At 37.7% G+C, this 24,596-nt stretch overlaps 2 protein-coding genes across 4 annotated transcripts in view; both read right to left on the bottom strand.

Moving 5' to 3' along the window:
* TXNDC11 (thioredoxin domain containing 11) overlaps positions 1-1,216 on the bottom strand; it is a 33,921-nt gene extending 32,705 nt beyond the window's left edge. The window contains exon 1 of one of the 2 annotated variants that reach the window (XM_061376098.1): positions 983-1,216. In XM_061376098.1, the coding sequence (XP_061232082.1) occupies positions 983-1,128 (146 nt within the window). In that variant the 5' untranslated portion in view covers positions 1,129-1,216. Of the gene's footprint in view, positions 1-642; positions 668-982 lie in introns of those variants that run through there. The other variant, XM_061376100.1, reaches the window with a different exon arrangement.
* Positions 1,217-2,754: 1,538 nt separating this feature from the next.
* The window catches only part of ZC3H7A (zinc finger CCCH-type containing 7A), a 29,004-nt gene continuing 7,162 nt past the window's right edge, over positions 2,755-24,596 (bottom strand). The window contains exons 3-23 of one of the 2 annotated variants that reach the window (XM_061376106.1): positions 23,997-24,036; positions 22,974-23,171; positions 22,264-22,422; positions 20,546-20,626; positions 20,424-20,465; positions 19,611-19,638; positions 18,842-19,116; positions 16,817-17,024; positions 15,801-15,865; positions 14,858-15,050; positions 13,030-13,191; positions 12,211-12,407; positions 11,888-11,985; positions 10,766-10,947; positions 8,213-8,289; positions 7,558-7,691; positions 7,101-7,206; positions 6,489-6,597; positions 5,471-5,604; positions 4,973-5,136; positions 2,755-3,672 (exon numbers count right to left, since the gene is read on the bottom strand). In XM_061376106.1, coding sequence (XP_061232090.1) covers positions 3,483-3,672; positions 4,973-5,136; positions 5,471-5,604; positions 6,489-6,597; positions 7,101-7,206; positions 7,558-7,691; positions 8,213-8,289; positions 10,766-10,947; positions 11,888-11,985; positions 12,211-12,407; positions 13,030-13,191; positions 14,858-15,050; positions 15,801-15,865; positions 16,817-17,024; positions 18,842-19,116; positions 19,611-19,638; positions 20,424-20,465; positions 20,546-20,626; positions 22,264-22,422; positions 22,974-23,171; positions 23,997-24,036 — 2,842 coding nt within the window. In that variant the 3' untranslated portion in view covers positions 2,755-3,482. Of the gene's footprint in view, positions 3,673-4,972; positions 5,137-5,470; positions 5,621-6,488; positions 6,598-7,100; positions 7,207-7,557; positions 7,692-8,212; positions 8,290-10,765; positions 10,948-11,887; positions 11,986-12,210; positions 12,408-13,029; positions 13,192-14,857; positions 15,051-15,800; positions 15,866-16,816; positions 17,025-18,841; positions 19,117-19,610; positions 19,639-20,423; positions 20,466-20,545; positions 20,627-22,263; positions 22,423-22,973; positions 23,172-23,996; positions 24,037-24,596 lie in introns of those variants that run through there. The other variant, XR_009728880.1, reaches the window with a different exon arrangement.

Here is a 24,596-nt window from a genome sequence, read left to right as displayed (position 1 = left end):
AGGCAGCGTTAATACTTTTTAGAAGCATTACCTGTGAATCAAGTGTTTCTCAAAACGAAAATGCCTCCGATTCTGCAGAACAGGGAACTGATCAGATCCTTGTAGCCATCTCTCACCCCTCAAATTAAACCCCAAATGCAGTAAACGTTCACGTAATGGTGACCTTGACCTAAAACCCATCTGGAACATTCAGATCCCAGTTCAGGCTCCAGGAACGTGCTGCCCCATGCAGCACACACATGTGCCCGCCGTCCATGGCCAACCCTGCCTGTGTTCCAGCTACATACCCTGTCAGGCTCCGCTCAGAGTTGGCTGTTGTCAGCAAACAGCAACCACAAGACTTCCGCAATGAACTAAGTGGCAGCTCCCAAGAGTGGCACCAAGATATTAAACGGGGAAAAAAAAACCCAAACAACAACAAATCATCTTTCTGTCTGAAGCAGGTGAAAGTAACGGGGTGTTGGCACTGAAAAGCACCACTTCCCCTCACTTGGTACCCCCACACCGACACAGCCGTCTGAGTGCTGAGGGAAGGGTTTCAGCCCTGTGCTTTCTCAGTCCTTCTGCGGTACAGGTGAGGTACGAGTAATTCGCTAGAGAGGAGGACAAACACCTTCCTCCACAACGCGCCCGCGTACCTACCGCCACACCCCGACACCCCGCTGAGGCAGACATGTCCTGACAACGCCGCCGCTTCCCCCCCAACCGCGCACGAACGCGGGAACCGGGGCCTGCTCCGGCCCTACACGGGTCACCAGGCCCCGCGTCCCCCGACAGGCTCACGGCCGCCGTTGCTATGGGGACCGCCTGTCAGTCACTCACCACGGAGCGGCCGTGCACACCGCCCGATCACAGAGCGCTGGGGCGACCGCGGCTAGACCGGGATCAAGGTTCCGCAGCCCGGCCCCGGGGCCGGACCCCGCAGGCAGCTCTGCCCCGAGCCTCGACACACGCACCCCTTGCCCCACCCCGCCACCGTTACCTGCAGGTGACTTTGAGGGCGACAAGGAAAGCGCAGCCCAGCAGGATGGCGGCGCCGCAAAGCAGTTCGGGTCGCCGCGCCATCTGGGCGGCACGAGGCCGCAGCCGCGGGGCACCCGCGGGGCCAGAGTCGCCGCATAACGACATCGGCGCGGCCGAGACGGGGAGGGGTGCGGGCCGCCGGCCGCTCTCGCTCGCACACGTCTCCCTACCGCCCGCCTGTCAGCCGCGCCGGGGAGGGGCTCTTCGCCGGCGAACCCGCCGCCGCCACGTCGCGCGGCCCCGAGCAGGCGCACAGGCGGCCAGGCACGGCCGAGGCAGCTGGGGGGCTGGGCGCAGACCGCGGCGGCTGACGGGACCACTTCGGGGCAGCGTGGGGGGGAGGGCTGGCGCGCCGACCTCGGCGGCTGAGGGGACCCCTAGCGGCAGCGAAGGCAGGCTGGGGTCCACGGGTGGTGCTGGAAGCACCGTGAGGCCGCCATTCGTCACTTGCCCCCCGGCCTCGGGAAAACCGTGCTAAGAATAACTTCGACGGCCCCCTCCTGTGTGTGCAGGACAGTTACAATCTCCGTCCCCGGGATCAGTGAGGGGGAAGTAATTCCCCAGTAACTCCTCCGTTCCTGTGAGGACCGAGCTTCCAACCCCGGCAGCTGTGCCCGACAGCCCCACACCACAGTCATTAAAGATCTCACACCGTTAGTAGGGAACAAGGATTTCATGTTTAGTTTTGTCTAGAATTACTTCGAGTAATTTACAGAGCACTTACATTAAACAATGAAAGCATAAAATTGAGAAAACAATTCGGAAAGGCACACAATACAATCAGGTTTTGTCACAGCAATAACTGTCCATAATACTCTATTTCAAGCTCAGTTCATTACAAACAATGTAAAAAACTAGCACTGCAGCAGGTGGTATTTCAAGCACCAAGCTATGCCTGTATGAACACTGTACATCATATTCAAATGGCCTTCAGCCTTGCTGGGAAGGAACAGTTCTCCCTCACTCTTGGCTGAAGCGTTAAGGTGGTGTTCTGTAACTTGTGCTTTTACTTTGTGAAGTGAAAGGCACACGGCCTCCAGGCTCATCCTCTGCATGGGCATCACTGAACTTTGGTTCAACACTTTTTACATACACACTATGTGGCCAATGACTACATTCAAACTACTGAAGTCATTCTTAAAGCTCTTCTAATGATATAAGGTCAGCCAATAACAGAAAAATACTATTAAGAGAGAGAAGTATTGAGAAAAGAAGAAAACTAGCTTCAGCTACTTTGAATGACTAAATAAAGCTTGTTTTGGGGGAAAAAGAAAATTAATAAGGACATTAAGTGACCACACAAAGCAAGCTGAAAGCACAATGTGCAGAGAAGTCAAAACACACCAGAAGCTCTGGCTACTCTGAAGCCAAAAGGCTCATCAGGACAAAACCACCTCAGCCCATGGATGGTTTCCCTTTGTTGTGGCCTGCAGGAAATGCCCTCTGAAGTCCCATCCACCTTGCAGCCGAGGTGGGGGTGCTTCATGCCCAAGTTAAAAGGCTGAAAACATGTCCCAGCTCCAAAATGGCGTCTCTACTTCACAAGTGAGCTGGCTATTCTTGCTATTTAGTGATGCAATGAGCTAATGACAGTACAGAAGACTGCGAATGAGAAGCTAGAGCCACAAATACCAACTTAGTACGTTTTTAGCTACAGGTGCTCAAGCTTTTGCTAATAATGAAATAATTGTTAGTTTGTTTTTACAAAAATCTCAGTCCTGAGAGGCTACATGCAGAAAACAGCTTTGTGTAAAGTTCTGTTTATTACAGGCAACATTAGTCCATACAATAGCACACAATACTGACATACAAGTGTAATCTTTCAAAATCATCATTTAAACAGCAAAGACCAAGAAACAGAATTTTAACTACATTTTTTTCTTTCCAAGATCCTTTTTCAGTAAATTATATTGAAACATACAAATAGAGAAAAAATACCCATTCAACATATACTGTAGTTAAATGGTTATTTTGTGTAAAATCTTTAATAAGAAAAATCCTTTTTAGCAACCTACATATAGATAAGTAGCAAACTTTGTTTTAAACAAATCCTCTCCATTAAAAGATCTGAAGAATTTTCATCCATCATTTTCTTCTTAGCCCGTAACACTCTGTTTTGCAATACCTTGATATCTTAAAAGTTTTTCAACTGAAGGACTGATACTAGGGGGCTTCCTAGATTATAACTTCTCTTCCCCCCTTCTATTTCCTAACTTTCTGTCCAACAGAAAGTGAGTAAGTGCGTAATACTTCAGATTTTTTTTTAATCACCACTCTGTTTCATGAGAGCACAGACAGGTCTGCTCAATCCCCCTAAATCTACTATTTTGCTGTTCAGGAGGAACAAGATATGCCAATAAAAGCAGAAAACCTGCAGCTTATCTGTCACATGCTTTTTATTATTGTCAAATTTTCTGGTTTATGCTTCCAGCTGATAACATGTATGTGTCACCTCAGTATTAGTTTAAATCTTTAAACAAAAAACTATATTTTCCAAAGTCATTATCACTGGGAGCAATCAAGTGATCTTTCCTTGCTTTGCTGAGCTTCATTCTTAAAACTTGTCTTCGTTCTTCCCACTCATGGAGTTCAGCATTCCCATGGGCAAATTTACAGTTGTTTCCTTCAGTACAAGTACCAGCCATATATCTGTTAAGACAGATTTCAAATAGTGTTTTCACAGAATCATCGCAATTGCTATTGCATCTAGGTATTTTCTTCTGGTCATGCTTTTCAAATACACTACAACATTAAGGATAAAAATAAAATTCTAGAAGAGAATTTACTTTCTAAGTAAGACAATACTAACTGTTTAGCATTTGATTACATTTTTCTTTCCCAGCTGTCAAGTATTTATAGAGGACAAGAGATAGCTCTCTCCTTTCTGTTCATGTTCCTACTTTACTAAGTCATTTAATGTGTGATAACTTTAATTTCATCAGGTTAAATTACCAGGCAAATGAATATATTATCATTTCACTCATTAAACTAAAGCACTACTATTGTTGAAAAAAATCCAACTAATTCATTACCCTTTGTTAACTAAATTTGGATTTTAAGTACTCAGTATGACTTAAGATTTTATCCTAGTATTTTTGTTCTAAGCATGCCAGTTTGTATTTGCTTTATGTAAGTGTACATGAGATCTGTTAGTGTTCAAAACATCAAATACTTCAGGATGTTACTTAAAAATTTAGTAAAGGGGGCATGTAAGCTACCATGCAAAGGATGCAAACAAAAAATAACTTGGTTTATATCCTGTGTATTTTCCCAAGATCTTTAAGGCATTAAAAATCTTTAACTTGAAACAGAGTAACAAAGGTATCCATATAAGCAAATGGAATCTTTAAGGCCAGAAAGCAGATTCTGAAGTTCTCAGCCTTTCAAAAAGATACCAGCAGTGAAAAGAACTTTAAACATATTTGTGACTGCAGTCAGGTAAACAGGTTGCATTGAAGAATTAAAGGGACCAGCAAAACATACAACCACTACTGGGGAAAACCAGTAGGTCTTGGAAGTTCTCTTCCACATATTCATAAATGACTTTCAGTAACAAATACTCAAACAAATTTGCTTTGATGCTAGCATTTTTACTTGCCTTATAGCTCCAATACCATGTCCAGCTAGGTACGGTTCTTGTGTTCAACAGGGGGCATTAACATGCAGATGCTTAAGTAAACTTGTAAAAATACCAACAATATCTCACACAGCTGCAATAAACTAGCTTAACATCAGACAAACATTAATTTGCTTCCACAATTGGGCACATTGTCACTCCCTGAATTCTAAAAGCATGTGTTAAAATACTGTAAATTACTTAATTTCTTGTTCAAAGATTTATGCAAAGCAAGAAATACTAGAAACATCTGTCAAAACGAATAACCACCTTAATTAGTGACACGACAAACTGTCATTTTTTAGCATTTTTGACATCTTAAAAGCCACATACCTATCACAAATGCTAAAATTTCCGGTTGGAAAGCGATACTGCCAGCAGTTTTGATCGTCCTCGGTGTGGAAAACCTTCTCTTTATGCTTTTCAGAAGAAATGTGACCCTGCCATTGCTTCTCACTATTACAGTTCTTCCCACACATCCAACAGTGAAAATCCACCTGATTTACAGTGAATTTGAAAACAAAACATTGAGAATTCAATACTGCAAGCACAGAACTGCCCCTAATATATTTTGGACATTTGCTTTGTTGTTAACCTAACAGATGTAATTCTTTAAACAATCACCTGATGTTTATGATCTCTACTGGCTTTAGAGGATTCAGAAGTGCTTTTTACAGTGTCAGTTAAAAGTTTGCAATTAGCGTAGATACCTATGATCTAAGGAAGCACCAAGAAAATAAGGACAACAATGCATGTTACTGACTGGGGAGGATGTGACAACACAACAAAAACCCCACGTTTCAATTTAGAATTATACCTATGATTACTTACTGTAACTTCAGCATAGTCAGTCGGCATGTGAATTTGCTTCCCATTCTCTTTGTTTGCCTGAGCAGCTGTATCATCTCCCTTTTCTGGTTTTTGACTTTTTAGCCATATGTCATACAACTGCTCCAAGTCTTGAACTAATGAGAGCAGAAGCTAAAATAAGTAATTAGCAATTGAGGCAAAAGTTTGAGAATACTAGATAAATGAGTGAGTTTGCAAGCATAATTCAGTCTCCACCTGTCTTAAGAATCAAAAAGGGGACACAATGTAGACAGTTACACAGTGTAGAGATAAGAGCTTAGAGAAATATCAGTCTCTGGCTACTTACCAAGACCCATTGTGCCTATCTAGGGGAAAGTAAGATGTTGCACACTTCTGAGCAGGCACCCAAAGTACAGGTAACAACTGTGCCACTGGATAATAATTGTTGCTGTGTAGTGATACCTGAATTTTAAAGTACTAATATAAAGTGTACTACAGCCTTTGGGAAATTCAATCTGCTTTCTTGTAGACCATGGTAATATAATTTACGTCATTTATTCCAACTTTTTGCTTTATCTCCCCAGTAATTTGATTTAATTCAGTAACATGAATAGTAATTTACAGTGAGTGCAATGGGGGGAGGGGGAATTCTGCTAATAGCTTGCCCCCACGCTATCAGCAGAACCCTAGTGTGTGCACATGGCATACAGAGTATAAACACCAAACAATACTGCAGTATGGATCAATATACTGTTTCTAAGACACCTAAAAAAACAATCATACAAACTATTGTTAAAAACCACAAAAGCAACAAATATATAATGTAGCTTTTTTATTTAATACTGAGTTTGAATACCCAGTCTGGGTCTATTCAAATTAACACCCCCCCCCCAAAAAAAAAAAAAATAAAAGGCACCTGCAAGGCTTACTATAAAAGACAGTGAAAGAAAGTGGGTTAAAAAGTAACTTGAGGAACAAGAATGAAAAGCAGAACAATTAGATTTACAAGGTTTAAGGTTTTTTTTACTCTTCTACTTACTGCTGTTCTCCTTCATATAGGTCCACATCTCTCTCTCCTCAGGACTGTGAGCAAATGAGCAGTTTCCATCATACTGACATTTCTTGCGCGAAGTAATATGATTGCACAACTGTAATGTGAATTAAAAAATATATCCTTCTGAACAGAAAATAAAACAGATGATAGTAAAAACTGGGGGGTGGGGGGAATTCAGTCTTGGCTGGTGTTTTCCCTCCCAGTCAGCTATTTATATCACATGAAAAATAAAATCGTATTTACTTTATAAAAGCCTCATATATTGTAGTGAGAAAAATCAAACTGCTGGAAGCAACCACTATGACTGCTTTTTGCCTATCAGATTACCAGTCTACAGATATATTTAAGCTATTTCTGAAATATTTTCTGGAACTAGTCAGAACTTAGAACTTCCACAGAGAAGGTAATTCAGTAATGAGATCAGTGCTTTTCTAAGGCTGAAACTCTGTATAAACGTTATAAATATATTCCCACCAACTATAAACAAATTCCCAGCCAATGGAAATATCTGCAGAGCTGAAGAAACCACCCCAACAACTAGTATTTTCCAGTTAGCCTATTTTCTGAACTAAAACATTAAGTTTTAGATTAACATACATCAAATTGCAGAGGCACTTGTTTCTTTGCCGGAAGAGGACGAATGGTCATCCACTTTTTACGTTCATTAGACATTACTAGCACCACACAGCGATCTTTGGTCCATCTAAAACCCAGAAAATACTATTAAAAAATACATAATGTGTACACAGAAGCAGAACCATGAAAGCCCAGAAAGGTTTTTTTATAAAGCTTTTTTTTTAATTTAGCTGAATTCTGCGGAAACTTTACCACAATTGCGTACGTGGTAATTAAAAACCCCAACACAAAAAATCCCCAACCAGCCACCAAAGTGTTTCTCATTGCCAATTATTAATACACAACAACAAGACGACAGTGTTTTGCTTCAATATATTTTTTAAATTCCTTATATGACTCTTTCCCAAGCAATAACAAGGTCTCCCAATAGAGGTTTTAACTGGCTGATATAACACTTTCATTGTGTCATCTTACTTACGGGTGTCTTGCCTTTGCACTACAATACTTTTTGTTTCTGTCTGGCTCATTAACTTGACCATTTCTCCAGCACTGACCACAAACAAACTTCATTTTCAAGTTAAGTGATCCATATTTCATTTGGTTCCCAAGGACCTTAAGTCAAAAAATAACAATAAAAGGGATTTTGTATCTGCAAAAAATCCATACATAATTATGAATTAAGCCCTACAAGAAGAGTTCAAAACACGTCTGGAAGCAGATGTCCCACTGTAATAGTTCAGCTTGTAACTTCAAACTAGGCATTTCTTAACAAATGCCTTTTTATTTAACTTACTCTGATTTCAAAACCCAGGAGTTGTGATAATATATACAAACTAAACATATAAAATTCCTACATTTTTAAAAGATAATTTATTGCCCTATGGCAGCTGACTTTAAAACTGTATTTAGGTTTTATGTTCTGCCTATGATAGAATAAGCAAAGCAAAGAATTGCACAGAAGCAAAGCAGCGTTCTAGAGTAAATGGAGTGAGCCAAAGAAAGCCTACAAAGAGATTATTTGAAGAGAGCGTTAAAAAATTAACTTCTAAGGTAAGATACATTATACATAGATATAGAAAAAGAACAATCACCAAATTCACTGTAGAATTAGTTTAATGGAAAACCAAAAATACCTGTGATCCATGTGCACTAGCTTCCATGTTCTGCCAGTACTTCTTTGATTCTTGAACAATAGCATCATGTGAAATACCTGTAAAGGAAAAGTTCTTAAGCACTTACGACTGTTGTAGCATGGCAGGCATGTTCAAACTGGAGTATTTCTGAAGCTCCAAAGCTTTTATCTGTTGTTTTTTTTATATATTGTATACATATACAAACACTCACGTGTGGGTATAAATATACATTTACATCATACACACACATATGGGCCTTCAAAACAGAAATCCTGTATATGTTATCACATGAAAAGTAAACATAAACATTTTTTTAAATACATATTGCTTAAATAAGGTCCATCTTTGAGTACTTATTTAAACACGAAGTACTAAACCTGTAATGTCACTCAGAAAAACTACCCAAAAGGCAAGCTGACAGACACTGGATCACCCCTGCCTTATTTAGACTGTAAACAAGCCCTGTTAATTAGGTTTTGCTTTAGAATAAAACCACAAAACATTCTTATAAATATTTTCACTAAGGTTCCTATAGCAGCTATACAGTGTTCACACATAATCGTAGTTCCACACAAATACAGACTGTCATCTATGTTTTGACCTGGGGGTCGGTAAAACATTTCTTTCATGAGGTAGCATTCCTTTATTTCCCGCACCTTACGTTCAGAACAGGAACCTCGTTCAAAGAGTAGAGGGACTTTGGCAAAGCATGAGGGCAGCATGAACACATAAAATACAAATATGCCTTCTGTGGCAAACCAAGTTTCTTGGAGACCCCAACCCTTACTTCCAAATAGAAGTTGCAGTGTTAATTATTTGCTATTCTTGACTTTGTAGGGGCAGCTGGTGACAAAATAACTGTTTTACTTTCACACAGAAACTTTTAAAGACTCTTGCAAGGAGGGACAGAACAGAAAAATCAGCAAAGAAACAGTTCTTTTGTCAAATAGACTTTCTTCCTCCAAAATTTTCAGGTCAGCATGACATCTCATGTCATGCTACCTATAAAAGAATCTAGATAGAAAGCTGAAGCAACAAGGAACCAACCTCTTCTTCAAAGAGGCGTATCCTGGGTTCAGCAGTAGCAGTCATTTTTTTCTCCTTCTTAGTAGCTGGTGCAGCACTGTGTTTTTGACTTTCGGCCTCGGAACTGTGCTGATAACACCGATGTTTTTAGTTACTGCTCAAATGTTTAGACTGACCAAGGACTTTGTGAGCCTCATGCTCTGCCAGGGAGGAGGGGAAGCCAGGAGGAAGTAGAGACAGGACACCTGACCCAAACTGACCAAAGAAGTATTCCATACCACAGCACGTCATGCCCAGGATGTAACTGAGAGTTACCTGGAAGGGCACTCACTGCTCGGTCGGGCTCATTTCGGCAGGTGGTACCATATTCTCTCCCCCTGTTATTTCCCTTTTTATTAGTATTATTGGTGGCAGCAGTAGTGGTTTGTGTTATACCTTAGTTACTGGACTGTTCTTACCTCAACTCGTGTGAGTTACATTCTTTCAATTCTCCTCCCCATCCCTCTGGGAGTGGGGGGGGGGGGGGAGGGGGGAAGGGGAGGGGAAGAAAGAGGAAGGGATGGGAGTCTGAACAAGCTGCATGGCTGGGTTTAAACCACTCCAAGGGGACAAGTCAGGATAAATCTCAGACATAAAGGGGCAAAAATGCCAGAAAGGCTGTTAACACGTTGGAATTGCCAAGTTTCCCCTTTTCCTCCATGTACCACAATGATCCAACGTGATTACTTAATATCTAAAGTACTGCTGACATACAGCGCAAGACAGGAAGAATGAGCAACTATTACAGGGTAAAAATCACTTCCTATTAACAGTTCAACTGCTTGGAACTCCTGACCAAATAATGGGACTGTGAGAGACAAACTGTTCAAAAGCTGTCAGCTAGAAACAAAGTAGCAAAATTTGTTATCCTCAAAGAAGCCAATAAAAAAAGGTTGAGATCAACGAAAAGCACCCCAAATGTCCTGTGTAAGCAAGAACAGAAAAACAATTAAGTTTTATCAACACATACGCTAATGATAGAGGAGTAAACTGGCAGGATTTATTTCTGGTTCACTATGTAAGAATATCAGAATGGCACTAAGCTGAAAGAAAGGTTTAACTGCAGAAAAATTTGATCTTTTAATGGGGGATGAAGGGAAACAATGGCATAAATAAAATATTTCAAGCTGGAAAAAAATTGATCAAGATCTTCCAAACTCTGAAGGTTTAAAAAAGAAAACCAAATCTAGTTCGACTTGGATTTAAATCTGTTCAAGACTCCTAGTTGTATTTCAAGAAAAAATGTGATCATAATGAGCAGTTTTGACATTTTTTACTCTCAAAAACTTGCTGATTTTGACTAGCTAGTAGCCTACTCAAAACTTTTTATCTTATCTACATTACTGTTTATTGACTATGCTTTATACAAGATTCCAGCAAATTGTAAGTGAATGCACTGGGCCTGGGTTGTTGATTTCAGAAAGGGGTTGAGACAAGTAAGAAGTGGCATTTCAGTTAAGAGTAAAGTGAGCATTTTACCAAACCTACCTGTTTCCTTTTGCATTATCCAGACTTTAAGCTCTACCAGGCTGTGAGCGTAAAAGCATTTATCCTCTCGTAAGCAGCCATAATGCACCTCATGTCTGCACAGGTCAAGCTGACATCGAACTTGAAAAGGGCGGATTTTGGAATATTTCACCATAGTTTCACGCAGACTGTGGACAAGGCACCTGTTTTGGAAAGAGTTCCCAGAAGGAAGGAGCATCTAATTATCATTTATTTCTAGGCTGAGTAAACCAACAAAACAGTACTCTTGTAAACTCCAAAAGTCTCTCTTCTGCAAAGCATTACTGAACTGCATCACTGGTTTCCAAGAGGGAAAGTGTATCATGTCCACTTTCAAGTGCATATCCTGAGCTAATTACAAGAAGCAAGTACTTATTCTTCTGTAGCGCACCATTAAAGAAAGAGCTGACGCATCACAGTAGCAGCCTAGCTCTTACAGCTTCAGTGTTTCCTCAATATAGGGAAGTGGAAGACAAATAAAGGATTAAAAATGCTCCCACTTACATTTCCATCATTTAAAAATGTAAGGCTATTAATTCTACAAAACTTAATTAACACCACTGCCACTATGCACTTTGCTAACTTTCAAAGGATATTTATAAACGCTTTTCTCACACTATTTTTTATCAACTGGATTTATAAGGCCTACAGTCTATTTCAGACACTGCAATTAAGGCAAACCTGTTTTCTTAACCAGCTGAGTTAAAACGACAGCAAAATAAGCAAAACAGACTGAACAAAGAGCAAACTTATGAATTCTTCCTGTATTAATTTACCATGATACATCTGTGTGCGACATCATACATCAATGCTCACTAGATAGAAAAACTATTAACAAACTGACACCAAAACAAGTAAGATTCAAACATGAGGGTGGATACCACTATTTTTGAATGTGTTGATAAAGAAACAGTTCACTTTCAATGTAGTTACATGAGACAATCCTTGTTCAGCAAGTTTGTCTTAGCAATACCACCAAATCTTAACAGTTAACAAGGAAGAGAAGCTAATCAACAGGTAAGAAATGAAAATCAGTATTAAATAGAATACCCCCAAACCTTTGCTTTTAATTTGAAACTTAAAGAGATGGGATTTCAGACATACTTGTTATCTTCAAAGTCATGCATAGCAGGGTGAGAACAAGAAGATGAGTTATCCTTGTTCCTTTTGCTTATTATTCTCGGTTTGTGATCAAAACATTTCTGGAATACAAAAACCAGGTCATTATAGAGTATGTATTTTATATATTTTAAAATACACCTTACCTTAAAGACTTTAACAGACTTCAGCTACTCTCTAATCTAAAGCTAGCCAGATTACTGAATATGCATTTCAAAATTTAAGAAATAGTCATGCAGGAACCAAAGCATTTCTTTCCAAGTAATTTTCTTATCATTTTTATTGTGTCATTAGAAATAAAGCAGCACCTCACAAAGAAACATAAATAATCCATGATGTTCTTGAAGAAGTTGGGACACGGTCAAGTTGATCTTTCCATTTCCCCCAAAAAGAGACTCTCGACTGAAGGCTCCTTTGCGCTCCAGTGTCCACACATCGATCTCCTCTTGGCAATACGCAAACGTGCAATGACCTGGATATCTGCATTCCTCTTCAGCAGCAACATCTAGAATGGTAACATTGAATATGACATTGCTTTTACACAACTTTTATCTTATTTATCTTAAAACATCCACTATCTCAATTTCAAATGTTTTTAATAAAGAAGCTACATCAGTTGTAAAAGGATCACGGAAGTCCTCTGACAGAAGAAAAAACCTTACACTGAAAGAAATTAGAAAGGCTGAAGCATAACTCCATCAACTACCTTCTCTGGTCTAGGCAACAATGCTCAGAACTCAGAATACCTTTTGCTTAAACACAGCTCTTAATTCAAGCAAGAGTTATCTTGCTTAGATCGTAAGTAGAGGCTCATACTACAGAAGTCTAACAAGAATGCTCTTCTTTTTTTTTGTTGCTTTTTCTTTTAGGAATAATATCCCAGCACTAGGAAGCAAAGTTATTCATGGAGAATAGTATGGAAGTACAGCACATGTTCTCTAAATAATCCCATTAATGGTCAAAATATGGCTCTCTTTACAGCCTTGGAAAATATAAACAACCCAGTGAACTTCCTTCTGTACCTCCCATGAGCAAGTAAAAGAACTCACTCTGTATTTCACTGTGGAAAAAATAAACTATGTTATTTTGAGTGCAGACATTATCATTTTACTGTATGTAATGCATACCTTTACATATATAATACGGTCCCACGTACTGTGTCTTTGTTGGTCTGGGACGTATTTTTTTCCATGATTTATCTTCAGAGTTTTTTATCCTGCCAATTAGAATATCCTTCTTACATTTATGTTCTAAACTGGGATGGTAAGCGTAATCCAGTAATTTAGGACCTGAAACAACCACAGAAAATTGCTTATATTTGCATATACTGCAACATACTTCTAATATTTCCATACACAGGCTGGCACATAAGCCCAAAGCAAAATACACAAATACTCTGGATAGAGTTCCTACTTGCACCAGCAACTCTGAAGAACCAAAAGTCATTAACAGCCACGTTGAGCAGAATAGAAAAAGACTGAATACTTACAAAAGGACCAGTCTCAGCAAGGAAAAAAACAGTTATGTGGGGAGGAATGATTTGTTACAACCTTAAGATTACTTTGGAACACCAACAAATTGCCGCTTTTTTCCAAATTCCAAAGTATACATTTTCGTAACACCAATTTAAAACTGAACTTGCTTATTTGTAAGTTGTCAATGCAGATGAATACCAAGGATCAGTAAATGGCTCTCTTAACCTTCAGCTTTTATTGAATTAGAATAGTTTAGAATAGTTTAGTGTTTAAAGATAAAACACGCTAGATAATGAGTATGCACATGCCAAAAATATAAATGCCAATACCAGAATTTTGTGATTTTGGAAACAAAAACATATCTAGCTTTAAATACTACAGTGAAGATTACATTACCGCCAAAAAGAAGAAATGAGAGAGAGTCTTAAGACAAGCAATGCTCAGTGAATTTTGGTATTTAAGGGACTGCAAAACCAAGAATGTGACTGTTCCCCTAGACAAGAAGCTGATGAAGAATACAATTTCAAAAGTAGGTAGTAAAAGCAGGAGACACATAATGGCTTTGACAGAGATGCAATGAAACAGAAAAAATAGATGCTTTGATGCAGAAAGTGAAGCTAGGAACATGCTATGTGCTTCCACAAGTATTTCATAGCACGTGCTTTTAGCAGAACATAGGGGGTTTTCAAATATCATTTCATGGATTTTTCTCGTAAAAAAAAACCCCAAAACAATATGTAAGTTCTTAAAACTACGGCAGTCATCCCCTAAGTGTCTTGGTACAATTCTTTACGGTATATCAATATCAGTGACACCTATAACGTGAAGCAAGATGCTCATTTTTAAGACTTGTCTTAATAAAAGCTATTGTCTCTAGAATATGACTCTATTTAACAGCAACAGCTCAGGCCTATAAAGGATTAGTTATATTAAAGCCCAATATTGGTTAAGATACTTTCAGTCAATACAGTGGAGTTAATTATTACAAAGGTTTGGAAGCCTCAGATTATGATTTAGAATTAGTTTGAAAAAACAATAAAACAGATGGGATGTGAAGGTTACCAGGCACTTTGAACTGCAGTTCAATTCCCCATGGCCAATCAGAGAGAGTATTGCAAGTTTTTTTTAGTCTTGAGCAAAGGTGTCATTCTTCACAGTACCCTGGGGGCTGGGAGGAAAGCGAATACAGAGCGTGAATGACCTTACATACAGGTGGGTGAAAGCGTGTGGTGATTTGTGGTGGGTTTAGGAATCAAGAATCTATTAGCACAAGAAATAAAGACAAGAAGAAAGATAATAAAACAGTTGTTGAAACATTTTACCAGTTCCTTAACCATAAGATCATACTACATCTGCAAAGAACAAGTCAGGATTAACACTACTTAGAATCCAACAGTATAACTTAAGAACACTGAAATTCTAAATGTATGCTTTTATATTTTTTTTATAATCAACCCAATTGAGTCCAAAAGCCCCTTACCTTTTTTGACAAAGCATAACTGGCAGGCCTGTCTTAGCTCATGTGTGCCTTCTAGTGGGTTTCTTCCCGCAAGTGCTGAAGATACGGGCATATTAGCAGTTGCACTGCTAAAAACATTTGAAAAGTCATTTCTAGTTTGGCCGGCAATTCCCATGTAATTTTCAGACCCAAACAAACTACTAGGGCCATTTATCTGTTGGAATAAAACGTATTTTACTTGATCCATATAGTTTATCTACAACTAAAATTTAACCTACTGAATTATTCTTTAAAGCATATGAAAAACTACGCACACACACAAACAAAACAAAAAAATCAAAATACAAATTTAGCCACAGGTTTTAGAAGGGGACACAGATTTTACAAGCGCCATACACCCAGCAAAGACTAAGCACATAACAAGATCCAACCAGGCACAGGAAAAAGAACACGCTAATTATTACTACACCCTGGCTCACAAGGATGCAATCCTTCGAGCACCCTTCCCCACATAATCAATGGCCAGCAGCATGATTGAAAATATATAGCATGACTAGAACACAGAGACTGGATAGATTCTCAGACACAAGGTGATCTTTGCTCTGCTCCTGTACTAGGCCAGTTCTCCAGTATTCCTAGTCTTTGGTACTTGGATCATAAGAGATTTCCTCTCTCTTAGGTTGGTTATTTTACACTTCCACAGTCTTTTACAAGTTCCTCAGAATGGAAAAGTGGCTATGACAGTAGTCAAGGTTTGCATTTATAGAACAAGCTTTGTAGATTTTCTCATGTGTTCAGTTACTGCTGCTGTGAGCTACTGTACAACTGTCTTTCAGCCAAAAACACATTTTAATGGTACAAGTGCCACATTTTTAAAAATAGAAACTTCTACTGTGAAAATTATGATCTTAGTTTAAGCCTTCAAAATGTTAACACTTGAACTGATGTGAAAGAAAACACTTACAAACAATGGGGAATTACTGCTGCTAAGTGTTGGTGTTCCATCTCTAGAAGCTGAACTTGAGAGGTCTAAAGAAACACAAAGAAGTTTTAATTATTTCACAGTTCACAAAATATCCTACTCAAAAAATTATTTATCATTCCTGAGAAGTATCAAAGGGTTGGTCTTCTGACAAACACCAAGGGGGCTTCTTTGTTTGCTAGGACTATGTTTTGTATTCTGTAAAAGCCCATTTTAAACATCTGGGCTAAAAACTGACATGGAAGATGATTACCTAGTAACTATCTGATTAACATCAACAGTAGCTTCACAGGCATATGCTGAAGCAACATGAAGCTGCTTGTGCAGTACAAGAAGGGTAGATAGATAAGCAATACCTGCCTATCAAAAATGAGATGAAAGACGGGTAAGAGGATTGTTCTATTTTTAGTTTTATTTTGTGAATTTGGCTTTGTTCTAAAGACAGCACAGTCCTGTATAACTAGTAATTAGAGACAGAACTTCATTTTATCTTTTCTAGTTCACTGACTGTTTGTATCTTGTTATTTCACTACGTAATAACAGTCCCCAGAGTTTGAAATCAAACATGCATTACTGGTATCTTTTCAGAGCACGCAGTTTTATTAGTCTTTTAGAATTCTTGTTTATTGCTAAATCGTAAGAAATGGTTTAAGATGTAGGAACACCTTTGTTTAGAGAAAAAAAGAAGTTTAAAAGAACATGGTTCCCTTCTTCCTACTTATTCACCTGAAACAAATGACTTGCACAATAAATGCAGTAAAGACTGAACTGGAGTATGCTTATGCAGACCGCAAGTAAACAAAAGTTTTATTTATAAATTCTTGTGTACAACCAATGTTGATTATCAATACTCTCAAAAATTGTGAGCACAGATCAAATGTTATTTAAGTGTTAAATAACAGTGAATAGTTGTGAAAACTCATTTAAAAGAAGAAGCCTGTTGGCTCATGCACAACTCTCATCATAACAGGTTAAATATATTGAAACTCATTTATTACCTCTTTTTGGGTCACTGATTGAAAAGGTGCTTAATGGTGAGCAAAAATTTTCCAGTGAAGAAGCCAAAGGCTGTGAAAAGATTTCTGAAAGAGAAGGTGAAGGAACAAATCCTGCACTAACTGGCAGCGTCCCCAGCAAGGAGGCAGAGAAAGGTACAGTGGGAGCCACGCTTCCTGGGGGAATTGGTCCTCTGACTCCTGCAGTTTGCTGGGAAATAAAAAAAAAAGGAATTTAAAGAAAATGTTCACACAGAAAAAAAAATAATTCTCAAGAGCACAATCTGCAATAGCATTTCTTTTAGTAACATTAATGCAAAGCTTTTATAAACATACTGAAAAGCAACAGTAAAAGGCACACTACAGTACTGCAGTACTGAACAGAGCTACAGTGCACTTAGAGGACTACAGTGATCAAACCCTAAACCTGTCCTAATGCAAGGAATTACGCAGAAATCAACCGCTTCAGTGGTTCAGTTAGCTGAAGTCTATTAACTTATTAAGTTTTGGATTTATTCATGAATCAGATCAGGCTAAATTTCCAAATTATGCTAAAAATATAAGACAAGAGGGAAGAGTAGGAAGAGTCAGTAATCGACATGATTTTTTTTCTAAATAAAGAGAATTCAAATTGCAGTACAGTAGAGTTAGCTTTGAAATAAAGCCTCAGAAACAATAAAATGATACTATACTCTGCAAAGCACAGATCACCTTCTCCCATCCACCCCTGAAAAATAACCTATCCTTCTGTATATCTCTGCTAAGGACATACCAAGTAGGGCAGTTTTCCTTCCCTCTCTGTCATCCCAGGAGGCTTCCTCCTTGTCTGGAGTTTGAACAAACACATCTGCACAGGGTCTGGCCAACGTGAAATCCCCTATGTTCCCCAAGTTGTTAGCCTACAACTCACTCAAGATTCTACAGTACACAGGACTGCAGTCAGTCTTGGAAGACTGTACGGCTTCCTGGTTTTCACTACAGCAAACTTCCTAGGCTTTATTAAAAGTAATTAATGGCTACATTTCCAAAATACTTTCTACAAAACAAAGTGCATAAAACAGAAAATTAGAAGTCCAAGCATTTTTTATTTTAAGATTTCCAACTGTATCCACATCTGAATGAAAAATTGAAATCACAACTAACTAAAGAATTAAATATGGCACAGCCTCATTCAACATTGCATACTAATATTAACATCTCCAAATGACCAACAGAGCCACAGCAGACAGACAGTAACCTTGCTAATAAGTTCAGACATCTCTGCTCATCAACCAGAGCCCTCATTTTGACTAATAGCTGAGGAACTTGTATGCTTCACAGTCTGTTCTAGCTCTGGAATGGTGGTGTAATTAAGAACAACTCTTCATGTGCCTAAATTAATAATCTCTTCTAAAAAGTATTAAAAATTAGACTCGTGATGGTATAACTATTTCTGGTTATCCATGAGCTGGATCTGGACAACACTCCAATTGCAGAGATACTAATGAATGCAATCGAAGACCACAGCACAAGTACTACTGTCCCACAAAGCTAACAGCATATGTTTAACTACAGTTTCTACTCCTACAGGGTCAGCACTCCAACACACTCTCAGGTTCTGAGAGTGTTTATTTCATCAAAAATACTCTGACAGAAGAAAACAAAAACACCTCCCAAAAAAAACCAACATACTAGCCTGGACTTCAAATACCTATGTCACTCTTTCCTGGAAGTAGTATCCCTCCCACTGTGGTAGTACTGGTAGTCGTGTAGCAGTATTTACAAAGTAGTGTCCCTCCCCCAGCAACCTCACTCACGTTTTCCATCACACAAAAGCAATGTAATTGTCCCTGGAGCTCTGCTGGGCCCTGGTATGTCTACATTTGCAAGACTCTGCACCTGAGAAAATCAACCCAACTGTGCACACACAGAGCTCAACATAACCAAAAAAGGTAACTCACATTTCACTGCTAGCCTACTTGATAAAAATACAAGATCCTACTCAAAAGGACAGTCTTTTGAGAGTGAAAACAAACGAAAAAGTCTTACCATTACACTTTCATCTGGATCAGGCACAGAATCAAGCAATTCATCAAGTTCTTCCCCAATAATTATATCTCCATCTCCATAATCTAAACATGGTTCTGACACAGAGAAAGAAACATTTCCTCCATTTGCCAGCACTGCAGATGGCAAAGAAACCTTTTCCACTTGAAGAGGCATAATAGAAGGTAAAGATGGTACAGCTGCTGATGACACTTTAGACACTTCAAAGTTTGTTGAAGAAGTACCAGAAAACATCTCTTGCTTCTGGTCAGATAAATCTGAAACAGTTAAGATAGGAATGACTGGAACTTTTGTTCAAAGATGTAAAAATACCTTGGACAACTTTTACGCTGAGGGGTGAGGGAGTGGAGAAACATGAAGGATGTTTAAGCAAAGCCACATTAAATATTGCTAACTTCCATTAACTTCCAGTTCATGTGTACCTGTATCTCAAGTGTTTATATATTACTCAAACTAAAAAGAGGAAAAGTTACAGACCTGATACTCCACTAAATCTCTGGCATATTCTCCACTTCCTATTTTTCCAACTTAAAGACAACAGTATGAGACAAATGCTATAGGAGCAGTTACAATCATATCAACTTGAAGAGACTGAAAGGAAATTTGCTTAGGCACTTAAATATGTAGTTTTAGAGATAAACAGATCACAGTTTTTACCACAGATCTTTCAAATGACAAGATGGATTTTCTCAAAAAATACAACATATATGTATGGCACACCTAGCTTCCTAGGTTGTAACACAAGACTCACCTAACTCAATATCTTCTACAGAAGAATTCTGTAAGTGAGAAAAAAAAATACCTCTCAGCACTTTTCATAAGAGTAATTAAAAATCTTCAAATAAATATTCAGATTAAGAATATAAGTCCACACACTTAGATTTCATAAAATCTTAAATTTGTGAAGTATAACAGAATTTATATAGTTTTTTTAGACAAAGCATCTATTTGCAGACTGAAATCAACTCAGAGGGTCACTAAAAATCTGCAACCAACCACTCCAAGGAATGAAAAAAGTCTAAACAGGACCTTAAATGAGCTGTTCCTATATTTCCTAATTCATTTACAGCTAAATTGTCTACGCGCCCATGAAAAAGGTCTGTAAGATGAGCTCCTCTTCATTACTGCTGCTCAGACACAGTACAAACAGCAAGATAAATGCAAGTTCAGCTGCTAATAAAGGTTGTATTTGGACAAATGCATAAATCAAAAGGGATTTAATGGCAGTACGCTTCACTTTGATAACTGTCAACAAAGTGAAATAAATAAATAAATCAGCATATTAACTATGCCCTTGCCTCAAGGCATTAAAAGTAAATATATTCATTGCACTGGATTTAATGATTTAGCTAACATTTATTCTAGAAAGCTAACTTGCATCCTAGTCTGCCTTATATATACAGCAAAACTGAACACAAAGATCAACAGAACCCTAAAGACCAAATTAACAGCATCTTACATAAAATGTCAGTTGTACCATTTTCACTTCATCACCATGAAATTATGAAACGATTATTCCCTGCACTCTAAAGTCAGCTTGCACTTTGAGCATGTAAAACCTTACCTGAGTTGATACGTTGCTAGAAATTGAATTGGAGGAGGGTGGCTGCAATGAGAAGATGCCTTCATTAAATACAAAGTGGTTACTAAGACAGGGAAACCTCAATGTTAAAATTAAAACCTTACCTTTGCTCTTACATATGCTTTCCTTATTTTTAACCCTAGTTTTTGAGCTAGTTCCTGGGTAAGCTTAATCACACTTTCATCCTAAAAGACATAAATAAAGTTTCATAATTTACATGTATTGTCATCTAGTCAAGATATCTGTTTACATCTCAGTCTGTATTCTGCAATATTCCTACATGCAGGATGTCTCTTAATGGAGCTTTATTCTTTCAAAAAAGTATGCAAGCTAATGCTGAAAAATACTACTACCTTCAAGCAAAACTTCCAAAATATCTGGAACTAAAGGAAGAAAAAAAAAAAAAAAGCCAGAAAACAGACAGAATCCTTCTCTTCCATTTAAGTGATTTTAGAATAACGTAAAGATTTTTCCAAAACCAGAGAAATGGGATTTTTTCTGGGTGGATATTTTTTTGTTTGGTCATTTGGGGAGCATGTTTGTTCTTTGAGTGGATGGGAGTTTGTTTGTTTTTATACAAATTGAGAGCCACATTTCCGATTACCATAATGTCAGCTACTACATAACACTACTGAATATGTAATGGCAACTCCATATGTTGGCAGTAACTGCATCATACAATTAGAAAAGTTGAGTTAAAAGCCTGTTCATATTTCAGTCTGTCCTATAGTTATAATAATGATTCAGTTAAATGATTTTAAAATTTAGCTTCCAGAGTGTGTCCTACAGCTAGGAAAGGCTATTTATAAAATTTATATTAAGGCATATTAACTTTAAGTGAAAACATTCAGCTCTAGAGGTGCAAAGTGAAAATCCAAAGTCCAGTATTACACATTCAGATAAACCACTTATGTCTTTGGAAACACAACTGAAGCCCCCTCTAAATCAAGAGGTAAACCTATGCTCAACAGTTTGTCTAGCTGTAATTTTGGTATAATATTCTGTTCTGTGATCAGTCTATTTTAAGCAAAGCACGTAAAGTTTTCATCAACATTTTAGTTCAAATCTGACATGCATTTCTGAAGTGAAATCTTTGTATCCTCCTTACTCACTGCATTTTAGTTTGCATTACAAAGTTGTCAGAGAGCCAAATTAGATTAATTTTGGATGAAATTAAATTGAAGGTGCTGTAGCAATGTTCTTGAAAAAAACAAAACCAACCCAAACCCCCCCCCCCCCCAGAAAAGAAACCAAAACCAAAACACACACCAGAAAAAACCTAAACAAAATCACCACTAACAACCATGGAATCCTCAGCATTTCAGTTTACAGATCCTCTCCTAGTATACCATACGCTGCTTGCTAATACAGATACAGCCTAAAAGTAGAGGTGCATAGCAAGCTATTCAGATGAGGACAATGCACAGGTAAGAATATTACTAGATGCTTGGAAACCTAAAATAGCGTTTTCAAAAATAATCAATATTGTACATTATAATTATGAGGGGTTGTTCTCTTTATGTTGTAAGTACATCTCTGACTGTAGAGAATTTGAAACTATTAATTCAGTTCCAGTGTTTATTTCAAAAGTTTTTGGCACTTGACCCCCACTGCAAAGTGACCATGTCTTTTGCTGAAAGTTAACATAACAAACTGAGCTTGGGGATGATAACCTCTGCTATCAGTCTTCACTTCCATAACAAGAAATAATTCTCAGAAGAATAAAAAATACTGCATTAAAAAAAAAACCTTCAATAGTCTTGATGTATTTGTTTTTTGTATTAAATATTTTAAAACAATCATCAATATATAATTTACCTACCTGTGGCACTGCAAGAGAACATTTTGCTACAGCATCATAAGCCTTCTTGTACCTTCCCAGTTCATTCAAAGCTTTTGCTTTCCTATAGAGAGCTCTGAAATTGTTTTCATTCAATCTTAATGCTATTTCACAGTCTTCTAAAACTTTTTCATGCAATCCCTATATGGAGGGGAAAAAAAAAAAGTAATAAGGCATTAATCAGAACTTTATCATCAAAACACCAAATTGAAACTATTACATAAAGGTACTGAAACACTAAAATATGCAGCAAGGCCACTCACACTGCATGTGTAAGTTTTGCTAAGCCAACAACTTACACAATTAAAAACAAGCAGGGATGTCATTCATGTAAAATTCAGTGACATTTATGAAGACAATTGAGCTCTTTCATAAGAGCCATTTTATTCCACAGAGAAAGAAATAGACTCGAGTGCAATCAGTAGTATAAATGGATAAAAACATTGGTCCACCAACTTCCAAGCCTAGTATGACTCCTTTATATTAATATTTTAGTATTAGTATCCAAAAGTATCTCAAGGATTATACTTGTAAAAGGAAGATATTAAAGAATACGGCAAAAAGATGGTTTGAAACTTGCCAGTTCTCAACCCAACACCAAAAGCTTTCCACTCACTAGGAAACTTCCTATGTTTTCATACTCTGTTAGTACACTGTTCTACAGAAATCATATGGTTTAAACAGAAGCTTACCATATTTGAAAAGCATGCTATCCTGTTCACGTGCAGCTTCTCTAAAATATCATCAGAAACATGGATTTCTTCAGAATTAGCATAATCAGCTATGTTTATAGCTTCTGTATAGTGACTCAGTGATCCTCTCCAATCACCTTCTCGATATACATCATTCCCCTCATTAAAAAGATTTCTAACAAGCCCTCGTATAAATAACTGGAACAAAGAAAAGAAACACGCATCAGCAGCAGTTTTGTTGTTTATCTTCCATGTTTCCAAACACGTTTTTAAATCGAAAATTTATACTGGTGGCTTCAGGGAAACAAAATGAAATGCCAAACTTCTGTCAGTATTTTAATTCTGACATTTGTCCAAGATAATTTCTAATATTCAACACCCCAATACAAGCAAATAAGAGAGCAGCTGAACTACTACAGAGTTACTTTGTATAATTAACTTAAGAAAAAACATGTACGTTCCATACCTTCTTTTAGCAAGTAGCAGCCATAGCAACTGGCAGACCACTAGTACATAAAGGTTGCAAATTAAATGCTTTTCTTAATGTAAAATGTGAGATTGCATTTTTTATCTAATATGTTCTCAAATCCAATGAAACCACCTACCATTGAATAAAAATGCTAAGAAGATGAGTCTGAGCATATAAGTGAAAAATTATGCAAAATAACAACATGTACAGAAACAAAATATGCTTTTAAGATTTATGTGACTGAGGTCCTTTTATCTCACTTTTGCTCTGCTATCCTAAATTTTTCTCAGAATAGCATATTGCTTTATCCAATGAATGCCCCAAATTCATCTCTAACATCAACAGAGAGTTAATCTGAACTGTTATAGAAGTGAATTATGGGCATCAAATATCCGAACACTTGTATCACAATGTAACTAGCCCTCCTGTACCAATATTGAGACACTGTAATTTACCATTCATACTGTATCATTACTTAAACGATTAAAACCAAGAACAAATAAGATAGGCCCACATTAAAAACTCTTCTGGAAATGCAAATGTAATTTCATTACCTCATACTGTTCTTGTGTCCCCGGATAGGGCAAAGTAGATCTAGAAAAAAGAAATTACAGAGTGTTACATAAATTTCTTAAAAGACAATCACATTGGAGAATATTGGTTCTTACTAAAAACAATCTCACTTGCTGCAACAGGCAAATCTTTCAATACTGTCTACTGCCTGTCCTGAAAAAGGGGAGAGTGCTGTAGATTAGTTTTGATTAAAGAACTGTGTTTTCTTATTACTGATAACTTATTTTCATTTAAAGGTACATAGCCAGCCTTAACTCTGCTGTTCAAAATGTATTAAGGTTTTGAATGCTTTAAAACCTCAATTTAAAAACAATTTCCTTTCTCCCCTACACTGTAGAGAAACAGATTACACATGAGGAGAACTGCAGTCTTCTTGTAAGTATTTTCAAGTGACAGATTATCTGTCAAAAGAACACATAAATTTTAATTAAGCCATACCAGTGATACTACAGGAATTTTAAGAGTTCTTTTGTAGGACAAAAGACAGATTTTCTGTAGCACAGAACAGAGATATTTACTTCTAACTTTTCAGGAAAAAAAAAAACAGGAACCCTTTACCTTACCATATGTGAGAATCTGTT

The sequence above is a fragment of the Neopsephotus bourkii genome, unplaced genomic scaffold (assembly GCF_033783945.1).
Source record: "Neopsephotus bourkii isolate Nb327-2 ecotype Australia unplaced genomic scaffold, CSIRO-AGI_Nbou_v1 NB_1706, whole genome shotgun sequence".
Lineage (NCBI taxonomy): Eukaryota > Metazoa > Chordata > Aves > Psittaciformes > Psittacidae > Neopsephotus > Neopsephotus bourkii.
Note: the sequence above shows the minus strand (reverse complement) of the source record. Positions and strands in the feature narration are given on the sequence as shown.